This window comes from Staurois parvus, unplaced genomic scaffold, assembly GCF_062004578.1.
Source record: "Staurois parvus isolate SC_StPar_1 unplaced genomic scaffold, SC_StPar_1.0 ptg000159l, whole genome shotgun sequence".
In the NCBI taxonomy this organism is placed as follows: domain Eukaryota; kingdom Metazoa; phylum Chordata; class Amphibia; order Anura; family Ranidae; genus Staurois; species Staurois parvus.
This window is the reverse complement of record NW_028317955.1, coordinates 135001-160093: the sequence shown is the minus strand read 5'-3', so window position 1 is coordinate 160093 and position 25093 is coordinate 135001. Positions and strand designations below refer to the sequence as shown.

Below are 25093 nucleotides of genomic sequence, written 5' to 3'. Positions count from 1 at the left end.
TTCTTCCCACTGACCGCCAATGTAAAGGGCATTCTTCCCACTGACCGCCAATGTAAAGGGCATTCTTCCCACTGACCGCCAATGTAAAGGGCATTCTTCCCACTGACCGCCAATGTAAAGGGCATTCTTCCCACTGACCTCCAATGTAAAGGGCATTCTTCCCACTGACCGCCAATGTAAAGGGCATTCTTCCCACTGACCGCCAATGTAAAGGGCATTCTTCCCACTGACCGCCAATGTAAAGGGCATTCTTCCCACTGACCGCCAATGTAAAGGGCATTCTTCCCACTGACCGCCAATGTAAAGGGCATTCTTCCTCTCACTAAACAGAATGTAAGGATTCCATTTTCCTAGATGGGAAATTACATGGAGCATTCTTTTCTACGACCACCAACGTAAGGTGTTTCATTCCTCCCACAGTAAAAAGATGTAAAAAGGAGCATCAATCTCACTAAAATAATGTAAGGTTGTCCCATCTACCACTAATCACCAATGTAAGAGAAAACAGCTTCCACCAACCACCAGTGTGAGGGAACCCTTCACTAAATAGCAATGACATTTCTCAACTGATCACCAGTGCAAGGAAGTCCTTTTTACAGTATTATTTTCTCATATAGGAAGGGAAGTGTAGAAAAATAAATAATTATCCACCTTTGGTGTCAAATACTCTAAATATTCAACTTTACCAAACATCTTTAAAATTACTAAATGTGCTGAAATCTATAGCTATAATTCTTAGTGGGGGTTCCATGAAATCTGAAAAGAATTTGAAGGGTTCCTCACGGATAAGATTGAGAGTCTGCTCTAGGTAGTAAAGCATCTTCTAAAGCAAGTCAGCAAGCAGCTGCAATAAACCTGGAGAGACTTCCTTTAAAGTAGAATTCCAACCCAACACTAACTAGTGTCCCTCCCAGTCCTGCTACCTAACCAGTGTGTAGGGGGGAAAAAAGGTGTATACTTACCAGTTTTTAGCCTGCTCTGGTTTAGTCACTTGATCCACAGCTCCAGTTTCCATGTGTCAGATGGCAGCGGCTGCAGGGGAGAAGAGGGAGTTTCAACAGCTGGGGCATGAGGGCCTATGAGTGTGGTCATGGCTCCTGGAGATCCCAGCTGTTAGTGTGCTCCTTCCTCTCCCTTGCTTGCAGCTACTGCTCACTAACACAAGAGATCACAGGACTGGACCTGAGCAGGCTAAAATAGGTAAGTATTCACATTTTTTTTATTACTTATTAAGAGAGAAAAAAAAAAAAGCAAAAATTGCCACAAAAAAAAAAAAAAAAAAAAAGCACACAAATGCAGGCAAGTTTCAAGATATAAAATGTGTTCTTGGGTTTAGATGTGTGTTAGATCTTTATAAATCAATAGAGTTTTCTACATTTTTGCCCTTGTCACCATACTGTCTGATGAAAATGAAAGGAATTCTTTAAATAAGTATCTGTCAAATGACATGAACCATATCTCCCAGACATGTCATGCTGCAAGCAGGGAAAAAAAAAAAAAAGATTTAAAATTTGAGAGGAATATAAGAGGCCTTAAAAGGTAAGATTGTATTTTTTGAAGTATGTCGTGATATTCCACACCCCAGTGTCCTGCCCAGAGGTCACATCACTATGTACACACATGGCTGCGTATAAAACCCTCAGGCTGCAGGTTCTTGTCAGCAGGTGCTGCCTGGCTCTACGACTTACTGGCTCGGGCAGTTTCCGCGATGACAATGCAACGCCCACAAGCACACTCATGCACAATTGATGAGGAAAGCTTATGTTTAGAAAGTCTCCTATGTCTGTGACTCCAGGGGAGGGAGGATAGGCGACATCAAGGCAACAGAGAAAGGAAGGTGACATCACTATAGATTACGGTCACTATGCAATGTATTCGGGGGATCTTTACCCCATTGTTCCAGGTAAGTAGAACGGCAGCACAAAAACCTGCTAACAGCTGTGGGTGTCATAACTTATTCAAAGCTTACAAAAACCGCAATCAATTAAATGCAAACCGTAGCATGTTGACATCTGACATGATCAGTGTATTGTTCGCTGTTTACCATACACAGCCCAACCATCTACTGACACCTATACTGTGCCTGCACTCCACAAGCTTCCAGCTTGGCCGAACATGTGTGTCTGTCAATGGCAAGCGGAGGCAGGCTTGTATTCCCTGTCAGCGCCACTTACAGAAGAACTAAAGGCAACACTTTGTGGACAGAGCAAGGGAAGAGTTATAAACGTGTCCGGTGTCTTTTTCCTATCATTGTCCCATTGGAGAGATTTCCCAGGAAATGAGGAAATCCTGGGGTGGTCACCAGAACCAGAGTCCCCATTGAAAGATCTCCCCTCTACTACCGTTTTGGGACAACCTAAAATTTAGAATTCACATTCGTGCGTTCCTGCGGTCCGCGTTTTGCATGGACACGAGAGCCCATTCATTTGAATGGACTCCCGTACCCCGGGACACACAGGGAAGAAGTCTCTGCACTCCTTTGGAACCCGCAGCCCGCACGGGAACCTCGGTTCCCAGTACGGTTGCGATTTCCAGTGCGGGTGGCGTGCCATTAGAATGGCACCCGCCCGCGGGTCCGCATTCTTCTGTGAGGGCGATTTTTGTACGGATCCGCAGCGGCACCACCCGCACAGATGTGAACCTAGCCTTACTTTCACTTTCGATGACAATAGTAAACATAAAAAATGGAAAGGGGCAATCTCCCTAATGGGGGCAGAAGCAGCAACAACAACACGACAGGGGTTCTAAGCCTTCTCCACTCTATTCACAACTTAAAGTGTTACTAAACCCACAACAGTAAAATCAGTCTGTATTTGCAGTAAAGCATGCTTGTTATACTCACTGTGGAACCTAAGGGGTTAATACTCTGCATTGTGTAAAAAGGATGTTTGATCCTGACTTCTCTGATCCTCCCCTTTCTACTGTCCCCAATCCATCTCCTGATCGAACAGAGCCTTGAGGGCAAGCTGCACATGCTCAGTTTGGTGTGTATTGCTAGATGGGTTTTTTTTGCATGGGAGTGCAAAAGTGATTAGCACAGGGCAGATCAGCACTGCCCAGAGAGAGGGTCAGGGGTCCTGCAGCCTCATAGGACAATCAGAGGAGAATGAAAAATCCTCCTACAAGCTTTAACCAGTGCTCTGCTCCACACTGATAGAAGTCACAAAACTGCTCTAGCTTCTTATCAGAAAAGGTATTTAGCAATTTATATTTACGAAAATAATTTAATTTTCATGTTCTGTGTACTGTGGGAGAGCAGATATAGTGAATGCAGGCTCCTGGGATTAGTAACAATTTAAAAAAAAAAAAAAAGAAGAGGGGGTTTGGGTATCTGCAGTTATACTTTAACTGTTCTCTGTGACAGCCTCCTGCTACTGGTCACACACTACATGTAAAATCAAACGATCCCCTCATTTCATATCTATGTAAACCTTTATATCTTTATGTATTGTGTGTGTCGTATGGACACACACAATAGATCTTTTTATTTATTTTTTTAAATATATACCCTCTCTAGTTCAACTTTGACATTGGGGGTCTGAAGTGTAGGCCCCGACATCACCACACAGTGACTAAGATGCTGCCCCCTTACTTGTGCCACATTTGATATTTCTCATGCGGCCCCTGGACCAAAGAGTGAGCACCAGCGGGACTACAGAGGTCAGTATCTCAACTCTGATAACATCCACATTATCGTCAACTTATGCAAGGAACATCTTAGCCCTGTTTATTGCAGTGCCCCCCCAGCCCAAGGGCTGAACTGCAAGTGCCAAAGGACTGCATGCGGCCCCCAGGCCACAGGTTGGGCACCAGGGCTCTAGTAAATGTCTGTATATAAAAAGGAGGGAAACAAATTTATAATGTACAATATGGAAAATATATGCACATTACCTTATACTCAGCACAGTCCAAAATGTGGGGAGAGAACAAAATCTAACAAAATCTGAATCTCATAGGAATTGCACAGAAATGCAGTAAATATACTTGTCTCAATTCAGACCACTAAGTGTCATTTCGGTCTGCCGCTGCATTCCTCGGCTATATGCATGAGTCACTTCTGACCAGTTTTCCTGACACCAAGAGAAAAATGGAGACAGGGTAGGGACCTCCAGCTGATTGACAGCGTCAGCTCTGTTCCTGTGAGCTTTGTGAAGGGGGTGTGTCCCTTCTCTCCAATCACCTCTCAGGACTCTCCTCACTGGGCTCTGCAGTGTGTAATTTGAGATCCCCACCCCGTTTTCTGAACTCTCAGACAAGCTTTATAAATTCAGCACTTTGAATGGATTAGAAGAAAAATCCCATCTTTATTTAATGCCTTCACACTTCTCTACCCCTTCCCACATGCACTCTTTATTTCTTGGCATTACTCAGTGCACCTGACAAGTGAGTGTCAATACTGCTATCAGTTTCCCTGTTCAAGCAGGCTCAGTGTCTTCAGTTGCTAGAACGCAGACGGTCAGGCTGCACAGTATCACTGGTTGTTATGGTACAGACTGCTTGTCCAACGGCACCACAGAAACACATGACACTGCCCAGCCACTTGCAAGCTAGCAACTAATGAGGCTGGAAAACCAAATGAAGGGTCCAGCTGAGCTTGTCACTGCTTAAAGAGACCGAGGGAGTGCAACAGGGGATCCGACACCCCCACACTTCCTCTAAATATCTAGTGATGGAGGTTGTCTCAGGGAAGCACCTGGTGCCTGAGACAAGCAGCATCAATCTCAGCTAATTAAATATTCATCCCTTTGCTAGATTACTTCAACATTTTTTATTATGAAGCAATGGTGGGGGTGAGCAAAGACACAAAATGGCTCACACTATCCCCCGATGATGTCAAGGCAGACACATGCTGGGTTTCTGGTTTGGGTGTTCAGATGAATTGCACATTATCAGTCCTCTGAGTTTCAGAAACTGCAATAAAATTGTTAATAGAAATCCTGTGAGAGCAAAAAAGGAATTATCTTCTAAAGTAAACATATTTATTGAACATCAACATAAGTTTACCGTGCAATGTCATGTAAATATTGATAGAACACACATTTTGTTGGGCACATACTCCTGCCTCGAGTAAGCATTCCAGACAATTGCCAGAAACTAAAGCGCCTTGAAATAGTATTCATACCTCTTGAAATTTTCCACATTTTGTCATGTTACAACCAAAAAACGTAAATGTCTTTTATTGGGATTTGTTGTGATAAACCAACACAAACTGGCAAATAAATTGTGAAGTGGAAGGAAAATGTGAAGTGGAAGGAAAATGATAAACAGTTTATCATTTTTTACAAATATGTGAAAAGTGTGGCATGTGTTTGTATTCAGCCCCCCCCAGAGCCAATACTTTGTAGAACCATCTTTCTCTGCTATTACAGCTGCAATTCTTTTTTGGGGATGTCTCTACCAGCTTTGCACATCTAGAGAGGGACATTTCTGCCCATTCTTCTTTGCAAAATAGCTCAAGCTCTGTCAGATCGGATGGAGAGTGTCTGTGAACAGCAATTTTCAAGGCTTGGCACAGATTCTCAATTAGATTTAGGTCTGGACTTTGATTGGGCCATTCTAACACATGAATATGCTTTCTTCTAAACCATTCCATTGTAGCTCTGGCTGGATGTTTCGGGTCGTTGTCCTGCTGGAAGGTGAACCTCTGCCCCAGTCTCAAGTCTTTTGCAGACTCTACCAGATCTTCTAAGATTGCCCTGTATTTGGCTCCATCCATCTTCCCATCAACTCTGACAAGCTTCCCTGTCCCTGCTGAAGAAAAGCATCCCCACAACATGATGCTGCCACCACCATGTTTCACGGTGGGGATGGTGTGTTCAGGGTGATGTGCAGTGTTCGTTTTCTACCGCACATAACATTTTGCTTTTAGGCCAAAAAGTTCAATTTTGGTCTCATCTGACCAGAGCACCTTCTTCCACATGTTTGCAGTTTGCGAGAAACCATGTGGGGGGACACAAAAAACAGGATTTCTGATGGCTTTCTTTCAACAATGGTCTTCTTGCCACTCTTCCATAAAGGCCAGATTTGTGGAGTGCATGACTAATAGTTGTCCTGTGGACAGATTCTCCCACCTGAGCTGTGGATCTCTACAGCTCCTCCAGAGTTACCATGGGCCTCTTGGCTGCTTCTCTGATTAATGCGATCCTTGCCCTGCCTGTCAGTTTAGGTGGACGGCCATGTCTTGGTATGTTTGCAGTTGTGCCATACACATTCCATTGTTGGATGATGGATTGAACAGTGCTCTGTGAGATGTTTAAAGCAGGGTTAGGCTATTTAAATTAAAAAAAAAAAAAATCCCAAGCTTTGAACATTGATGTCACATGCGTGATGTCCCCGGGTGGCCCCACCCCTTATCTATTTGAGAACGGTCAAACCACTGAAGAAGCCAGAAGGTTGGGAGCCATCATTGGGAGCCTTTTCTTTTTTTTTTTTTTAATTCTTTTTTCGGGTCGACGGCGGGCATCGTGATTGAAGTTGGCTCTACTGTGGGGAACATTCTTTTAGTTTTTTTCTTTTAATAAAGGACTTGTCAAAGACCGTGTCCTGTCTTTCTCACTACACTTTTTGTTTTTTTGTGAATGAGTATCGGGACCATGTACCCCATACTCATTCACATGGAGGGAGGGTGGGATCTGGGGGCCCCCCTGTTAAAGGGGGCTTCCAGATACCCATAAGCCCCCTGCCCGCAGACCCTCACAACCACTGGCCAGGGTTGTAGGGGAAGAGGTCCTTGTCCCCATCAACATGTTGAGGGCATGTGGCCTGGTATGGTTCAGGAGGAACCCTTCCTGACCTGCTGGGCTGCATGCACGGATAAGGGTCTGGTATGCATTTTGGGGGGACCCCCATGACTTTTTTTTTTATATTTATTTTGGTGTGAGAGTTCCCCTCAAAATCCATACCAGACCCTAAGAGCTTGGTATGGATGGGAGGGGGAACCCGCGGCATTTTTTTTTTGTTAATTTATTATGATGCTGGTTTTTAAATGTAATTACCGCTTTTTTTTTTTTTAAATTCACTATAGCTCAGAAGTAAAATTATCTAAAAATAGAAAACTATTTAAGGATTCATTAAGAATTTAGTTTATTCAGCATGGAATACTCTGCTCACTTTTAGGCAATCTCTGAAAAACCTCTCTTCAGGGAAGCCTATCCTGCCCTCAGCTAATAATGGAATCTTCTACTCTTCCAACCAGTCCATCCCCCACAGTTATTACCTTTTGTACCACCAGCCCCTCCCTCTTAGATTGTAAGCTCCAAGGAGCAGGGCCCTCCTAATGCAGGCCATATACGGGTCGTTTATCGGCCGAATTTTCGTCCGCATGAAAAAAATCAGCCGACATTCACGCCGTTAGTGAGGCCAGCCCGTCGGCCATTTTTCGTGGATCTTCGTTTATTTTTATCGGTCATTCTGGAAAATCCACGAAAAACAGCCGTTTTTCGAGGACATTGGTGGCAGCATTAGCACCAGGCGATTTTTCGTTTATTGGCTGACAATTCGGCCGATAAATGATCCGTCTTTGGCCTGCATTACCCTCTTGTATTGAGCTGTATTGCTGTATTGTCTCTCGTTATATTGTAAAGCGCTGAGCAAACTGTTGGCGTTATATAAATCCTGTATAATAGTAATAATGAAATGGAGCTCAGTTCTGTAGCATGAGTCTGTATATTCTGCATTATTTACATTTCTCATTATTTTACATTTTCAGCTCTGCAAGCTGAGATAACATGCACTGCATTGATGCATTCACACAATTTCACAGGAACCATGAGAAAAAACATGAAATAGAACTTTAGTCGTTCTCCCGCTATGTGCGATTAACCTATTAACCTAAAATCGGTTCTGATATCGCTGTTTTACTAACCTGACAGCTTATTCTAAAAAGGAAACCTTCATCTGGTTTGCAAATATTAAACATTCTAACAACCAGCAAGAATGAGCTGGATCCCTTACATATAAAGAGCACCTGTCATCTTAGATTCATCATGGCAGCGCCTGTTAGCGGGGCATCCACTCACCTGCTGCCGTCATGTCCCTCACCTTGTTTTGTCACTACCGCATCACCAGCCGTCCCATTAACCACTAGCCTACAGGGCACTTATACCCCCTTCCTACCCAGGCCAATTTTCAGCTTCCAACGCTGTCGCACTTTGAATGACAATTGCGCGGTCATGCAACATTGTACCCATATTAAATTTTTATCTTTTTTCCCCTACACAAATAGAGCTTTCTTTAGGTGGTTCTTAATCACCACTTGGTGTTTTATTTTTTGAGTTATAAAACAAAACAAAACAAAAAAAAAAAAAAAAAAAGAAGAAAAAAATATAGTTTCTTTTTTTTCAATTATAAAATTTTGCAAACAGGTAATTTTTCTCCTTCACAGATGTGCATTGATGAGGCTGCACTGATAGTCTGATAGGTGACACGGATAGGCGGCACTGATGTGCAGCAATGATGGGCACTGATAGGCAGCACAGGCGGGTGGCACGGATCATCAATGCCGATCTGTTTTTTTATAATTGCTGGTTATCGGCAGTACTTTCCTCATGCTGTCACAGCGTGAGGAAAGTGCAGCTGACAACCAGCAACTGCATTTACCCGGTGATATGCTGTGTCATCTGACAGCTGATCACGTGGTAAAAGGCCGTTGTGATTGGCCTATTACCACATCTATGTGATTTCTGTGTCCTATAGACAAAGCTTATCACGTGATCGCCGGGTGCGCACCACTGGGGGTGCATGAGAGGGCGTGTTCTGGAAGGACGTCATGCGACGCCCCTCCTAGAACTGGACAACCGCGCTGTAGCTGTCATTCGGCTATAGCCCAGTTGTCAAGTGGTTAAAGTGAATGGGACTGTCGGTGAGTCAACAGCGGGTCAGAGGAGGAGCCGCTGCGGGACAGAGATCACAGTCGCTCTTTAAAAATGATGATTTAAATTGAGCCTTTTCACTAGAGATTTGAATCAAATCCACCCTGCAGGCTGGTGACACATTCATAAACGTGGAAGATCAACTAGTGCTGCGGAAATGTGATATCCATCTGCCGGGGCTGTGTATGTTTAGACACACAGGGGTTTATTTACTAAAGCTGAAGAGTGCAAAATCAGGTTCACTTCTGCATAGAAACCAATCAGCTTCTAACCTCAGCTTGTTGAATTAAGCTTTGGCAATAAAACCTGGAAGCTGACTGGTTTCTGTGCAGACGTGAACCCAATTTTGCTCTCTCCATTTTTAGTACATAAACCCCACAGTGCGGCATGCTGTCTGATCTTATGAATGGCAGCACTGTTCTCCGGGCAGCCTCTGCGACCAGAGACCAGAGCTGTCAATCACAAATCTATCTCCTTTCTAGCTGCATTGGACAGATGGGGCCAACTGTCCTGCTGGGATGCAGAACAAGCAACCAAGGGACAGATCTGATCAGGACCAAGCGCTATGTGTACTTGTCCCCTAGGGGATAAAGGTAAAATTCTGTAATGCTGAGGACTTAAGGAATGGGGAAAGATTATAGGAAGATGTCTAGGGGTGTGGCCTCCAAAGCTCTGCCAGTGTCCAGTTACCTGGAGATATGAGCCCATAACCCAGGGTCTATAGTCAGCCTGTGCCCTGTGCTGTACGATTAAGAGAAGACTTTTTTTAAAAAAAAAAATTGGGGACCAATTTCCTTTCTCCCTCATAACTAATTTACTAAAATGGAGAGCAGAGGGCTCAGTAAAAACCTTGTAATCCTATCAGTCCCCTTCAAAAGGACAACCTTCCTGTTTGTTGCTGACCACACTAAGCATGGAAGCAGATCCATGCTAGCATGATCAGTTTGCAGCTTTGCTTCCTCGCTGGGTCATGCAGGACGCTGTGCCAGCTCATGGCATGCCCCGTTAAGCCCAAGCAGGAGCCAATGTCACAAGGGCAGCTGCCCATTCAACAGAGCAGTCCCCAGCCCTACAGCACAGATCTCACGAGAAAAGGGGAGCGGTGATCATGTGACTGCCACTAAAAATCTTTAAAAAAAAAAAAAAAGTATTTACAATGGTTTGTTTTTATAGCTCCGCTGACAGCCATTTAGCTTTTAAAAACAAAACTGGGTTTATTTCTACTTTAACATTATGGAGTTGATTTACTAAGCCTAGGTTCACACTATGGATCGCAAGTGAAATCGCACTGCATTCCTGCGCAATTCACACGTGATTCTGTGTGGTGCAATTTGAGCCCATTTGTTTTGAATGGCACACACTGCACCACATCCACGCCAAAAAAAAATTGCAGGCACCTTTTAGCTGCACTGAAACTGGATGGCATGGTTGTGTTTACCCATGTGATTCAGTGCAGGCAAACGCACTGCCTTTGCAACCTGCCTTTGGGGTGTCATTAACTTTCAATTGACACCCGCAGCAGATTGCAGAACAGTGTGATTGCGATGCAGTACAGGAAATGTGTAGGGATCACTGCAATTCCCGCACATGTGTGAAACAGCTGAAGGCAAAACAGACTGTGCAATGAAAGTGGCGAAGCTTCCCTCCATAAAGAATACCCGGTCTATTTGTCTTTCGGAAATCAACCTGTGTTTTGCTATGCATAGTTCGTTTAACAAGCATCTTTCATAGACAGCATATCATGACATTATTTCACTTATATCAAACAAAGTCTGTTGACCAATCCTAATAATTGATAACCCACTCCCCTGTGCTATGACCTACGACAACATTCAGTCCTGCAGGGCGGCATCACCTTGTCTGACTCTTAGTAAGTCAGAGAGCGGGGATCCATACGGCTGTCAAACAATGCCTTGTAACAGTGAGGCCAAGATGGGTTGGTTTGTCAGGTATGTTTTTGTAAGGCTCATTTGTGCTCTGCGGTCTTCATTTTAGAATGTTCATTTGTGTATGGCTGCCTCTGGCGCTTCGATTTTATCTGTTTACAGGTGCACGCGGCTCCTGATCATACAAGTGTCATGGAAATATAAACATGAGCTTTACCTGCACCTTACAGAGAGACAATGGAAGCATTCACGGGTTGTCCAAAGAACAACGTAAGCTGGGTATACATATTCAGGTTGTTTTTTTTTTTTTTTTCGTTCAACCAGTGGGTTGGAAAAACAAAAAAACAAAAAATGATAGATCCCTACATCATCTCAACAATGAGTGATGAGGGGATCTCTCCCATTCTGTTACTGTATTCTGACACTTTGTCTCCGGCAGTAATAGCATGCAAAAAATGCGACAGTCTGGTTGTACTGAAGATAAATCGATGAATCAACTTCAGTACGAATCTCAGCCGATCGCTGATCAACCATCTGAGATAAGATCCATCTATGGCTGGCTGTAGGAAGAGGCTCTGTATGGACAGGTCGCATAATGGGGTGGGAGTCTTTGGAAGCAAAGGTTTAAGTGTGTAATATAAATCCTTTTTTACTAATACTAACAAGGAGCAGGGCCCTCCTTTCCCGCTTGTATTGAACTGTATTGTCTCCTCTTATATTGTACAGTACTGAGCAAACTGTTGGTGCTATATAAATCCTGTATAATAATAATAATAATAATAATACTAATAATAATAATAATACTAATAATAATAATACAGGCATAGGAGGAGTATTTAACCCTTGTGGAAGTTGAGCTCAACTGCAAAGGAGGATTTCTTTTCTGCTTTAACCACCTCCCGTCCGGCTGTGGTATATAAAAGGCCTCCCCGCACCCTGCTTGTGCATGCTCCCTGGGAGCACGCAGCACTGCGATCCGGTGCCCGCTGTGTCCTCTGGACACAGTGGAACACCATTCGTTGGACGGTACCTCTGTACGAGGTCCCGATCATGTGATCACTGATTGCCCAATCAGTGAACACATGCAGAGTCATACATTCACACATATATATATATATATATATATATATATATATATATATATATATATATATATATATATATATATATATATATAATATATATATATATATATAAATATAAGAAAATGTAAAAAAAAAAAAATGTTTAAAAATTATAATTTTTGGTTATAAACTAATTTGGGTTAATTTTTTTTACTAAAAATATAAATATAAAATTTTGCAAATAGTATTTCATCATAAATCTTGGGCAAAATTTATTCCAAGAAAAACACTTTTTTTCAAAATGTTTGGACTTTTTAATTTTACATTTACAAAAAAAGCTTTATCTGTATAAAAAAAAAATGCTAAAAAATTCATATGGGTACAGTGTTGCATGACCGCGCAATTGTCATTCAAAGTGTGATAGTGATGAAAGCTGAAAATTGGCCTGGACAGGAAGGGGGTAAAAGTGTCCGGACTGGAAGTGGTTAAACATCACTGCTCTTCACATCTAATCAACTAATGCAGAAAATACCAAGACATTCGCCTAGAAAGCTTAAACAAAAACAAATCAGCTGTACTTTCAGTGGCTTGAATACATCACCAAGCAAGAATAGGGCAGCACAGTGGCTAAATAGTTAGCACTTCCGCCTGGCAGTACTCGGGTCCTTGGTTTGAATCCCAACCACGGCACCACCTGCCTGCAATTTGCATGTTCTCCCTGTGCCTGCGTGGGTTTCTTCTGGGTACTCCGGTTTCCTCCCACACTCCAAAGACATGCTGGTAAGTTAATTGGATCCTGTCTAAATTGTCCCTAGTATGTGTATGTATGAATGTGAGTTAGGGACTTTAGATTGTACGCCCCTTGAGGGTTAGGGACTGATGTGAATGTACAATATATATGTAAAGCGCTGTGTAAATTGATGGCGCTGTATAAGTACCTGAAATAAATAAGAATCACATTAACACATTTTCAGATCTCACAAAAGGGGAAAATAAATCCTGCTGTTGCTGATGGAAGCATAGGTTACTTTGCATTTAATTTGGACTGGACTTGTAACCACAAGCCTAGAAGGCATTTATATCCCTTTTTCTCCTTTACTGATGTGCGCTAATGAGGCTGCATTGATGGGCACTGATGGGCTGCACTGATGGACACTGAAAGGAAGCACTCATATGGCACGGATAGGTGGCACTGATGCACACTGATAGGTGGCACTGACGGGTGACACTGAAAGGCACTGATATGTGGCATTGATGTGGCACTGATGAGCACTGGCAGGTGGCATGGATAAGCACTGAGAGCAGGCACTGCTGGGGCTACACAGATCATCAGTGCTCTGATAATCAGTGTACATTTCCCCTCCGAGGAATGCCGATTACCGGCTCTCCTCATGAGCTGTCAGCGTGACAGCTCGTGGGGAGAGAAATGCCGATAACCGGCATTTCCCTGTTTACATGTGATCAGCTGTGATTGGACACAGCTGATCAGATGACTGAGCCGACATGTTCGGCTCTTTCCGTGGATCGGTGATCCGCTGTGTCCAAGGGACACAGCGCAAAACCGATCGCCGCGGTGCGCACTCCGTGAGCCGCGCATGCGTGGTTAGAATGGGAGGACGTTATATGACATCCTGCTAGAACGAGAGAACCACCTTGCGTCCGTCATATTACTATATGGCGGGTGGGAGGCAGTTAAAAGCCAAACGCAGCAAACAAAGTCATAACTTTATGGCTATCTTTGCCCTTAGAAAAAAAAAAACAAAAACCTACATAAACCCCTATGGAAAAAAAAAAAATTAAAAGTCAGCAGCCCCCACTGAGCAGGAAAGTTTCACTGAAAAAGAAAGGGAGATAAATGTCCCCAATGAAGATACCGGGAGGGGGGGGGGGGGGGGTGAAAGCCAAACCCTGGGATAACCAAATATTGTCCAATTACCAGAGTCATGTGTATTCCTCCTCAATTCTTTGTGTATTTCTTCCAGATCTGTGCAGTAATGCAGTGTGAAACTTCACCTCTTTGCAGGAGCTTTCTGTAATAAAGACCAGTCACCGCTGCCCTCTCCTTGTGCAGGGTGACTGGTCTCGCCTCCACCCCCTACTTCAGGGGGTCTTCAGTGGGTGGGGCCTGCTGGACATCTGGCACAGCTCTGCTCATGTACAGCCTAGTGATGTCACTGCTACTTTTACAAGGTAATACCCAAGTTTGCAAAGGCATTTGGTGCACACAAAGTGAATTTGTATCCTTTGTGACTATTGAGGAATACTGCCATCACTCTGTCATTTTCAAGCCCACCTACACATATCTTATATCAAAACGTTCAGCTAACCCTGCTGTCACTAAAAATGTTCACGGCTAGGACATACTCCTGATAGTTTTCACAATATGACCATTTGTTTGCACCTCACCCCTCCCATTGACTTTCATTGAAACTCCACTCTAGACACCAGAAATTTTAAGGGACGTTTTTAAACTGCGACTGTGCCTTCATTTTTTATCATACATACTATACATCAAAATGTAGGTCTGTTTCTTGTGATTGTCACAATATAAACCTTTTCACGGTAGCATTTATACTTTTAAAACTACAAGCGTTTGAAGATGGCAATCGCCAGTGAACTTGGCAAGTTTGAAAAGCCTGTTTAGAACAGACATGCTGACATTCCTCTCAGAGTGAGTTGTCATAGCAACCCAGCTGTCTCAGCACAGTGAGCCTACTCCGCCCTCTCCAGGTGCAGCAACCAAAGGTCACTCAAGAGGCAGATGACTCACCAGGCTGGACTGTGAGCTTCAAAATACAAGCTGAAATGCATTTCTCACTATCAGGCTTGCAATGTGCACTGCTTACATTTCATCAATCATTTGGTAAAGGTTGCAGCAAGAACACTTTACACAATTTCCCCAGAAATTGTAGATTTTCTAGTCTCACATATATATTCTTATTCTTATTATTATAGCCAATTTTAGCACCCTAACTCCTCCCACAGATTTTACACTACATAGACAGTAATATACCGAAACGTGTGGATTGTTCCCCATTGGTGTGCTATTACTTTGTGGAACGTTTCGCTGAATGGTTCACGAAATATCGGCGTTTTTGTGGTGAAATTGGTCCCATAGGAATGAATGGCGGAATGTTCAAAACTAGAGTGTGAGCTGAAAAATCAGGACATGATTTGTAAACTGCCATCACTCCCTCATTTCCAAGCCCACCTACACAAATCTTATATCAAAACGTTTAGCTATCCCTGGTGCCACTAAACGGCTAAGCCCTAGTCCTGATAGTTTTCACAATATGACCATTTGTTTGCAGCTCACGCCGCCCATTGACATTCATTGAAACTCCACTCTAGCCACCTCAAATTTGAAGGGCAAATTCTAAACTGCGACTGTGCCTTCATTTGTAATATTTCAGAGACATACACACATACATCAAAATGTAGGTCTGGGTCTTGTGATTCTCACAATTTAAAGCTCTTCAGTGTAGGATTTATATTTTTTAAACTACAACCGTTTGAAGATGGCAACCGCCAGTGAAGTGAGCAAGTTGGAGCAGTTTGTTTTTAACCGCTCTTCTCTGCCCTTGCTGTAGAGTGAGTTGCCATAGGAACCCAGGTGTGTGATCAGGCAGCAGAGTGACAAAAGCGAGAGTGTGAGCTGAAAAATAAAAGTTGAAATGCATTTCTCACTCTATCAAGCTTTCCATGGGCACTTTTTAAATTTGATCAATTGGTTAGTGTAATGTTCACTATCTTTACTCACTCCGCCCACTCCACACAGTTACTCTGCCCAGTCCAACCTTTTCCCAGTTACTCCGCCCACTCCACCCAGTTACTCCGCCCACTCCACCCAGTTACTCCGCCCACTCCACCCAGTTACTCCGCCCACTCCAGTTGTAGCTTTTTTAAGCATTTTTGCATTAGCATTTAGCGGAGTTTTGCCACATTTGCATTTTTTAAAAAAAAAAAATTTTGGGGGGGTCAAAAAAGTCCAAAAAAACACCAGTTTGCGGCAGTTTACCGCGTTTTGCCACATTTTTCAGCATTTAGAGCATTTTTACAGCTAAAAATCTTCTCTAGAAACCCACTAGTCCTGGGTTTTTTTTCCAGCCAAAACAAAACGTTTATTACAGTCTATGTGTGTATGGACACATAGGAGAACACGCCGGGGATGGACACATAGGAGAACACGCCGGGGATGGACACATAGGAGAACACGCCGGGGATGGACACATAGGAGAACACGCCGGGGATGGACACATAGGAGAACACGCCGGGGATGGACACATAGGAGAACACGCCGGGGATGGACACATAGGAGAACACGCCGGGGATGGACACATAGGAGAACACGCCGGGGATGGACACATAGGATAACGCGACGGGGATGGACACATAGGATAACGCGACGGGGATGGACACATAGGATAACATGCCGGGGATGGACACATAGGATAACATGCCGGGGATGGACACATAGGATAACATGCCGGGGATGGACACATAGGATAACATGCCGGGGATGGACACATAGGAGAACATGCCGGGGGGTTTACTGGCTGTAGAAAAAAATGTCAAATGCCAAAAACAGCCGCTGTAAAAACATCCCGTGTGCAGGAGGACTAAAGCTGAACTCCAAGTACCAAAAACTCATTTAAATATATTCCTGGCCATACACGATGTAAATCTACTCTGAGCGCACCAAAGGCCTTCGCACACCAAGATTCAAACACAAATTGCATGGCTCCTGTGGACAATGGGGCTATTTACTAAAACTGGAGAGTGCAAAATCTGCTGCAGCTCTGCATAGTAACCAATCAGCTTCCAGGTTTTAGGGTTCATGTACACTGCGGCTGATAAACTCACGTTTAGGAACTTTTCTGCATTTTTTTCAGCAGCCCCTGAACTCTCCCTCATGTTCTCCTATGTGTCCATGTACACTATGTTGTTTACAGGCAGTTGAGTTTACAGTTGTTTTTTTGAATGCACCAAACTTGTGTTCAGGAGTAGATTTTATCAGCATTTCAAATGCCAAATGCTTGTAAACGTATGTAAACGCATTTAACCGCGTTTGCATTTAGAAGCGTTTTTTTTAACTGTTCCATGACCAGATGCTGCCCAGAGCCTTTTTTCATCATCAGAAATGCATGCAAAGTGTTTTCCATGTATTCAAATTGACCCGGTACACCAGCGCAGTCAGTTCCATGTATTCAAATGGACTCGGTACACCAGCGCAGTCAGTTCCATGTATTCAAATGGACTCGGTACACCAGCGCAGTCAGTTCCAGGTTTTGCGTGAAGGAAAAAAATGGTAGAATGCGCTGCATTATGCTCATGATGGGTTCCATAGTGAAGACAACCAGAAAAGACAGGTCATCTCAACACATACTACACTCTCTGCTTCTGCTCTCTCTATTTCTCCTAAAATGTTTGAAATAGTTAATTTTTGACTATTTTTCAGTGCATTCTGGGCATTTTGGAAGGTCTCCTGAAGTTATCTTAAAAAAACGCACAAACGCGGTATGCAAACGCAGCTAACAGACGTTTTTTAACCTACGTTTTCCAGCAGTCAGTTTCCATCGTTCAGAAGAGTTTTCCAAATTCCCCGTCTACATGGAGCCTTATTGTCAAAGCTTAACTGAACAAGCTGATTGGCTGCCATGCACAGCGCCACCAGATTGTAAGTGCGCCAGTTTTAGTAAATCTAAATGTGTGCTTATCCCAAAGTTCAACCCATTAAGCAGGAATTTCCCAAAATTCAAACTGTGAATGACCAGCATAACGGTTAGAATTTGGAAAAATCCAAATCCATATTAACCATCAGTGCCAGTCAGTGCCACCTACCAGTGCCTCCTCATCAGTGCCCATCAGTGCAGCCTCATTAGTGCACATCAGTGAAGGCGAAAAATCACTTATTTACAAAATTTTATAACAAAAACTAAGAAAAAACATTTTTTTTTCAACATTTTCAGTGGTTTTTGGTTTAAGAAAAAATAAAAAACCCCGAGGTGATTAAATACCACCAAAATAAAGCTCTATTTGTCACAAAAAAATGATAAAAATTTCATATGGGTACGGTGTTGTATGACTGCGCAATTGTCATTCAAAGTGCAACAGCGCTGAAAAGCTGGAAATTGGCCTGGACAGGAAGGGGGTAGAAGTGCCCGGGGGGCAGGAAGGGGGTAGAAGTGCCCGGGGGGCAGGAAGGGGGTAATAACACAACATTACCACCTTGAGGTTTCTTGAATTTCGATTCTACACTTGTATACATGGAGAGGCTGCAGCAGACACTTAAATTGCCACATAAAGTGCTGGGAGGATTACATGAAGGAAAAATGAAGGCTTTGTTACAGCAGAATACCCCCCCCCCCAACCTTTATAGGAAAGCTGTCATTTTACAGGCGGTTGCCGTGGTCCTGCTCCTGTGTCCAGCTATGGCATGAAAAGTCAGTTGAGAGCTCCCATAGGCACACTGGTGACAGTTATCAGCACAGGTATGATTTGAATGTTACTGGCTGAACTTGCTCATTTGCATATCTTTGCAAAGGATTCTGGGAAATGGGTTTTGCCACCTCAGGATTGGTGAAATCTGAATTATTTGTATTTTTAGATGGTTTATAGAGCCAGAAATATTTGGAAGTGAACATACAAGCCAAAAGAAAGATTTTAATGTTAAATTCAAATTTGACTCTCCATAGGTTGATATTTTGGTAGTTCGGGCGGTTTAAAAAGACTCGAAGCTTACTGGAGCAGATGGAGAGGTTGGGAAAGCTCAACGGACACCAAGTGAAGGATCTCTCTGGGACTGAATCAGTGACACTGATGTGAAGATTCCTCTGAGGGGAAGTTCATTGATACTGATGGAGGATCTCTCTGAAAGAAGTTCAGTGATTACTGACAGGAGTGATACATAAAGGATCGCTCAGGGGGAGTTCAGTGATACGGACAATGAGGATCTCTCTGGGGAAGTTCAATGATACTGACAAAGAGGATGTCACAGAGAAGTTCAGTGACACTGAGGGCGGGCAATACAAACTTCTCTGAGCCCCATTCCAGAACACTTGGAAGTTGAGCGTTGTTCCCTGCCTCTCTTTTTTAGGTGTTTTTGCATTGCAGACCCCTCCCCTGTTATCTCACATATAGGTTCTTATTATTATAGCCACCCTAACTCCTCCCACAGTTCTTACACTACATAGACAGTAATATACGGAAACGTGCGGATTGTTCCCGATTGGTGCGTTGTTACTTTGTGGAACGTTTCGCCGAATGGTTCACGAAATATCGCGTTTTTTTGTGGTGAAATTTTCCCATAGAAATGAATGGCGCAACTAGAGTGGGAGCTGACAAAAGCTAGAGTGTGGAAGGAAAAATCAGGACATGATTTCTAAACTGCCATCACTCCCTCATTTTCAAGCCCACCTACACAAATCTTATATCAAAACGTTCAGCTGTCCCTGCTGTCACTAAAAATGTCCACGGCTAAGCCATACTCCTGATAGTTTTCACAATATGACCATTTGTTTGCAACTCACGCCGCCCATTGACTTTCATTGAAACTTCACTCGCAGCCACCTGAAATTTGAAGGGCCATTTCTAAACTACGACTGTGCCTTCATTTTTAATATTTCAGAGACATACTATACATCAACATTTAGGTCTGGGTCTTGTGAGTCTCACAATATAAAGCTCTTTGCTGTAGGATTTATACTTTTAAAACTACAACCGTTTGAAGATGGCAACCGCCAGTGAAGTGAGCAAGTTGGAGCAGTTTGTTTATAAAAGCCCCTCTCAGCTTGTTCTGACTGAGTGAGTTGCCATAGCAACCGAAGGGGAGTCACCAGGAAGCAGAGTGACCAAAGCTACAGTGTGAGCTGCAAAATAAAAGTTCAAATGCATTTCTTCAAGCTTGCCATGTGCACTGTTTACATTTCATCAATCACTTGGTTAGTGTTGGAGGCAAGAACACTTCACACAATTTCCCCAGAAATTGTAGATTTTCCAGTTACTTCTGTAATTCCCCATCTTATTTATTGCACAGATCAAGCCACAGGCTATGCTGGTCAGAAAATGAGAATATTGCTGAACTGGCTGTGGCAATGATTCATTGCAATTTTTATATTCTTCTCCCAACTAGCTGGCTAACGGCATCATGCTCTGGAGCTGAAAATGGCAATACAATAAAAAACAGACCCCCTCCCCCACCTAATGACTGGAGGGACCTGTCACTGCAAAATGAATTTAAAAAGAAAAAAAAAAAAAATGGTCGCAATTGTACTACATAATGTATCCCGCGTTGTACCTACATTCCCCTAGAGAAATGGCAACTCGCCAATTGCTTGGGAGCTACAAGAACTAATACGTATAAACTGCCAATGTTATTTACAGTGTCTTGAAAAGGTGTTCATACCTCTTGAAATTTTCCACATTTTGTCGTGTTACAACAAAAACGTAAACATATTTTATTGGGATTTTATGTGATAAGACCAACACAAAGTGGCACATAATTGTGAAGTGGAAGGAAAATGATAAATGGTTTTCAACATTTTTTACAAATAAATATCTGAAAAAAGTGTGGCGTGCATTTTTATTCAGCCCCCTTTACTCGGATACCCCTAACTAAAATCTAGGCCACCTGTGTGTAATTTAATCTCAGTATAAATACAGCTGTTCTGTAAAGCCCTCAGAGGTTTGTTAGAGAACATTAGTGAGTAAACAGCATCATGAAGGCCAAGGAACACACCAAACAGGTTAGGGATAAAGTTGTGGAGATGATTAAAGCAGGATTAGGTTATATAAAAATCTCAAGCTTTGAACATCTCGGAGCATTGCTCAATCCATCATCCGAAAATGGAAAGAGTATGGCACAACTGCAAACCTACCAAGACATGGCCGTCCACCTAAACTGACAGGCTGAACAAAAGGGCATTACTCAGAGAAGCAGCCAAGAGGCCCATGGTAATGCTGGAGGAGCTGCAGAGATCCACAGCTTAGGTGGAAGAATCTGTCCACATTACAACTATTAGTCATGCACTCCACAAATCTGGCCTTTATGGAAGAGTGTCAAGAAGAAAGTCATTGTTGAGAAAAAGCCATAAGTAGTCCCCTTTGCGAGAAGCCATGTGGGGGACACAGCAAACATGTAGAAGAAGGTGCTCTGGTCAGAGGAGACCAAAATAGAACTTTTTGGCCTAAAAGCAAAACACTACGTGTGGCAGAAAACCAGCATTGCACATCACCCTGAACACACCATCCCCACTGTGAAACATGATGGTGGCAGCATCATGTTGTGGGAATGCTTTTCTTCAGCAGGGACAGGGAAGCTGGTCAGAGTTGATGGGAAGATGGATGGAGCCAAATACAGGGCAATCTTAGAACAAAACCTGTTAGAGTCTACAAAAGACTTGAGACTGAGGTGGAGGTTCACCTTCCAGCAGGATGACAAACCGAAACATCTCCAGCCAGAGCTACAATGGAATGGTTTAGATGAAAGCATATTCATGTGTTTGACTGGGCCATTCTAAGTCCAGACTTGAATCTAATTGAGAATCTGTGGCAAGCCTTGAAAATTGCTGTTCATAGACGCTCTCCATCGAATCTGACAGAGCTTGAGCTATTTTGTAAAGGAGAATGGGCAGAAATGTCCCTCTCTAGATGTGCAAAGCTGGTAGAGACATCCCCAGAAAGACTTTCAGCTGCAATTGCAGAAAAAGGTGGTCCTACAAAGTATTGACTCAGGGGGGCTGAACACAAATGCTGCCACACTTTTCAGATATTTATTTGAAAAACATTTTGAAAACCATTTATCATTTCCCTTCCACTTCACAATTATGTGCCACTTTGTGTTGGTCTATCACATAAAATCCCAATAAAATACATGACAAAATGTGGGAAATTTCAAGGGGTATGAAGACTTTTTCAAGGTACTGTCGGACATTGGGTTAAATGAATAGATGGTTTAAATACCACTTTTCTGAGTGATACTAATCCTCTAATGTAGGATTCTCCAAATATCTGGCCTGCTAGAAGATTTTACCCAGCCGCAGCTACAGTCAGTGGCAGATCCTCAGATTCAGACTGAGGATACAGAACAGTTGGTCAGACCCCCATTCCCTATCAACTCCAGGAGGATGAGGCATGGCAACAGGGATGAAGGTACATATAGTCCCAGAGGGTCATCATGTGATCATCAGTTTGCACCTCCTGGTTAGAGATTGGGGAAGCATTGCTTAAAAACTGGAGCCAGTGACAGCAAAAACGTCTGTGCAGGTAAGCGTTTTCGTACATTTGTAAATAAAAAATAATATTCTAGTGTTTATTTTGTGGATTTTGATATATCAAAGCATGCTGTCCATTGAGAGCGCATTGTATAAGCGCTGGTGACGTCACCGGCTGCTACACATGGGAATATCTCATAAAACAATGCAGGTTTAGGATATATTTACTGTACCTACAGGTAAGCCTTATTATAGGATTACCTGTAGGTAGAAGATAAAAAATAAAAAAAAATAAAAAAACGGTTTACCATCGCCTTAAACTGGCAACACTAGTGGATTTGAATTTGTCAGATGAACAAAATGTCATATCAACTCTGGAAAACATAGACCATTGATGAAGGGCAGGTTTGGGGAAACACTGCACTTTTGGATGAACACAAGCAAAGCTCAGATCTGTCACTGCCCTGGTTAAAAAAGGAAAGCTAGATGGGCATTTACAGTAATCTACGAATACTTTTCACAAGTTTACAAATCGGTTTCCTAGCACTACTCACTCAGCTTGTAAGAATAATATTTGTGACACCACACATGGGGTTAAGATGCCTGGTTCTTGCTTACCTTTGGACACCCTTAGATATTCCAGCCTTCTTGCTGACCAGTCTATCACTGCAGCAGTCCACCAACCGCTTGAGGGTGTAGAGACATTCCCGGAATGTGGAGAAGAATGGATAGTGACTTATGATGCAAAGAGATGTCAGGGTGCTGTTCCGAGAGCGCTGGGTCCCTTTAGACAGCCGTTTTTGGTGAGGAGAGTGATTGATATCTGATGCAGACTCTGCCTGTAAAGGGTGGCCTCCATCAGAGCCCTCAGAACCATTCTCTGAAGCTGGCTTGGGCTGCTTGCGGCTTTTGTCTTTTGGAATGCGTTTCTGAAAGGAGCGGTAAAAGTTGACGCATATGCCGTAGCGGATAACTCCACTGTCTTTATCAGTAAGCGTGAAGACAAAGGAAGTGTCATCTCGTAAGCTCATACGCTTCTGTCTAACACTGAGACATCCTTCCGGCTGGCAGAAGAATACCACATCAGGAGGCAAAGGAAACTCATGGTAGTCTTCTAGGGGGTACCTGCGGAGCAATTCCGGAGTCTGAGCAATGCTGTCACTGCTTGGCTGCCTGTGATGTGAGGAGAAAAAGACTTTGTTCACAAAAACAGAAATGATACCATGAAAAATACAGGAAGCATTGGTGGGGTGAGAAAAGGTGAGGGGACGAAGTTAGAAAAAAATGAATGGAATTCATAAAAAGTAGAAATCTGTCTCATGTAGTGTGACAAATGGTGGATTCATGCATGTGTCAGTAAGGTGTATATGAATCTGTCGCAACTCTTACGTACGCATCTCTCCTGTGAAGTGGCGGAGTTTTACAGGCAGAGAAATTATTTGGAGAAATTGAAACAGTAATGGAAATATATCAATTATTAGTGTCAGAGGAACCTAAAGACAAATGCAGAATTTATGCAGAATTGTCTCAAAGATATGACACAATTACACATAAGACAAAATTGACAATTTACTCCAACATGGAAGCACTTCTATTTACCGCCACATTCCATAGCACTGATATGGAGGTATTTCTTTATGAATTTGTCACAATAATAATGTCCTATAGCGAGCATATAGCAGAATATGAAAACTGATGAAATGGTAAACACCCAACAGAGCCTTGCTCAAAAATATACAATATCCCACCAATGTAGAAAATGTGCCATCAAATTTGGACGGAAGCGTGGTGACGTAGAGATATCCAGCTAATAAGGGGCTTACCGAGGTATCCATAGGAAAGATCACACATCCATGATATGCTACAGCTGTTCCAGCAGGTTCCAGGTTGTGTGAACCACAAGCGTGTGTAGCCTTTTAGGCATAGAAGGAGGTGAGCGCACAATCTTACTGGTTGGAGGATCACGGAAAGTCACTATTTCATGATTAATAAGTCACCACGTCACGATTTTTGGATCACTTATTGAGTGATGGGACTATATATTTTTTAGAGCAAAGCAATAATCATGTTTTTTTGTATTTGGACATTTATTGAAATCATGTCACTATAATTGTTTCATCTATAAAAGTATGGTTTGATTATGTTATGTGTTTATCACAAATCACAAGTATGAATTAATATATTTAAGGAGCGCTACATTTATAAATGTATTATTAGGTTGCACAGTTTGAGTTATGTGTTAAATGTTGGCGATCTATAGAAACACTTTATTGAATATATAGTTTGGCTCGCAAGTCATACACATTTTTTTCGACGTAATTTCCGGTACAGCGACGATCACTGCCATTTTTGTTTTCCTCTGTGTGGATATGCTTTGAGGGTTCTTAGCCCTGAGGCCGTATGAAAGTGCGGTTTTAATATTCATTTATCTGTTGGATTAATAAAATTGGTTGCACTATGAGAAACCCTTTTCTTTTATATTTGAGCACACCCCCTAGCCAGATACCTGCTGGAGAAGATCCCCACCAGCCCTGACACGTGGAGGAATAAGGATCTGGATTGAGCTGCATCACATAGCTCAACGTGTGGAGTGGAGCGTGCACGCCTGGTGGTGGTTGACACAGCAATGTATCAAGGAAAAGATTGCCAATCACTTAATGTGGATTATTTATTTGGACTTTTCACTGTCACTGTGGACGGTCACTCTTTATATTGATCACTTGGAAAAAATATTTTTGAATTATGTCTTCTATATTTTTTATGCAAGTTACAATATTATGAATCTCGGGAAAGCACAGTTATTTTTTTACATGGCTGGTACCAACAGGTCGGCTGGGTGTTTATTCAGTGGTTTTCTTTCAATAACTATTCTGTTATTATATTTATGGCTTTGAATATATTTTTATACTGATGGCACATTTTCTACATTGGTGGGATATTGTGCATTCAGGTCTTTTGACCAAGGCTCTGTCTGGTGTTAACCCCACCTAGCTATACTCTAGTGCATATGAAAAACCACAATATGAAAACTGATGAAATGGTAATCTAGCACATTTCCTGGC

General features: G+C 42.7%; 1 protein-coding gene across 24 annotated transcripts in view; it reads right to left on the bottom strand.

Moving 5' to 3' along the window:
• The window catches only part of MADD (MAP kinase activating death domain), a 174555-nt gene that overhangs the window by 115502 nt on the left and 33960 nt on the right, over positions 1–25093 (bottom strand). For all 24 annotated transcript variants that reach the window (XM_089675779.1, XM_089675785.1, XM_089675775.1 and 21 more), the window contains one exon: positions 22650–23204. In XM_089675779.1, coding sequence (XP_089531905.1) covers positions 22650–23204 — 555 coding nt within the window. The remainder of the gene's footprint in view (positions 1–22649; positions 23205–25093) is intronic.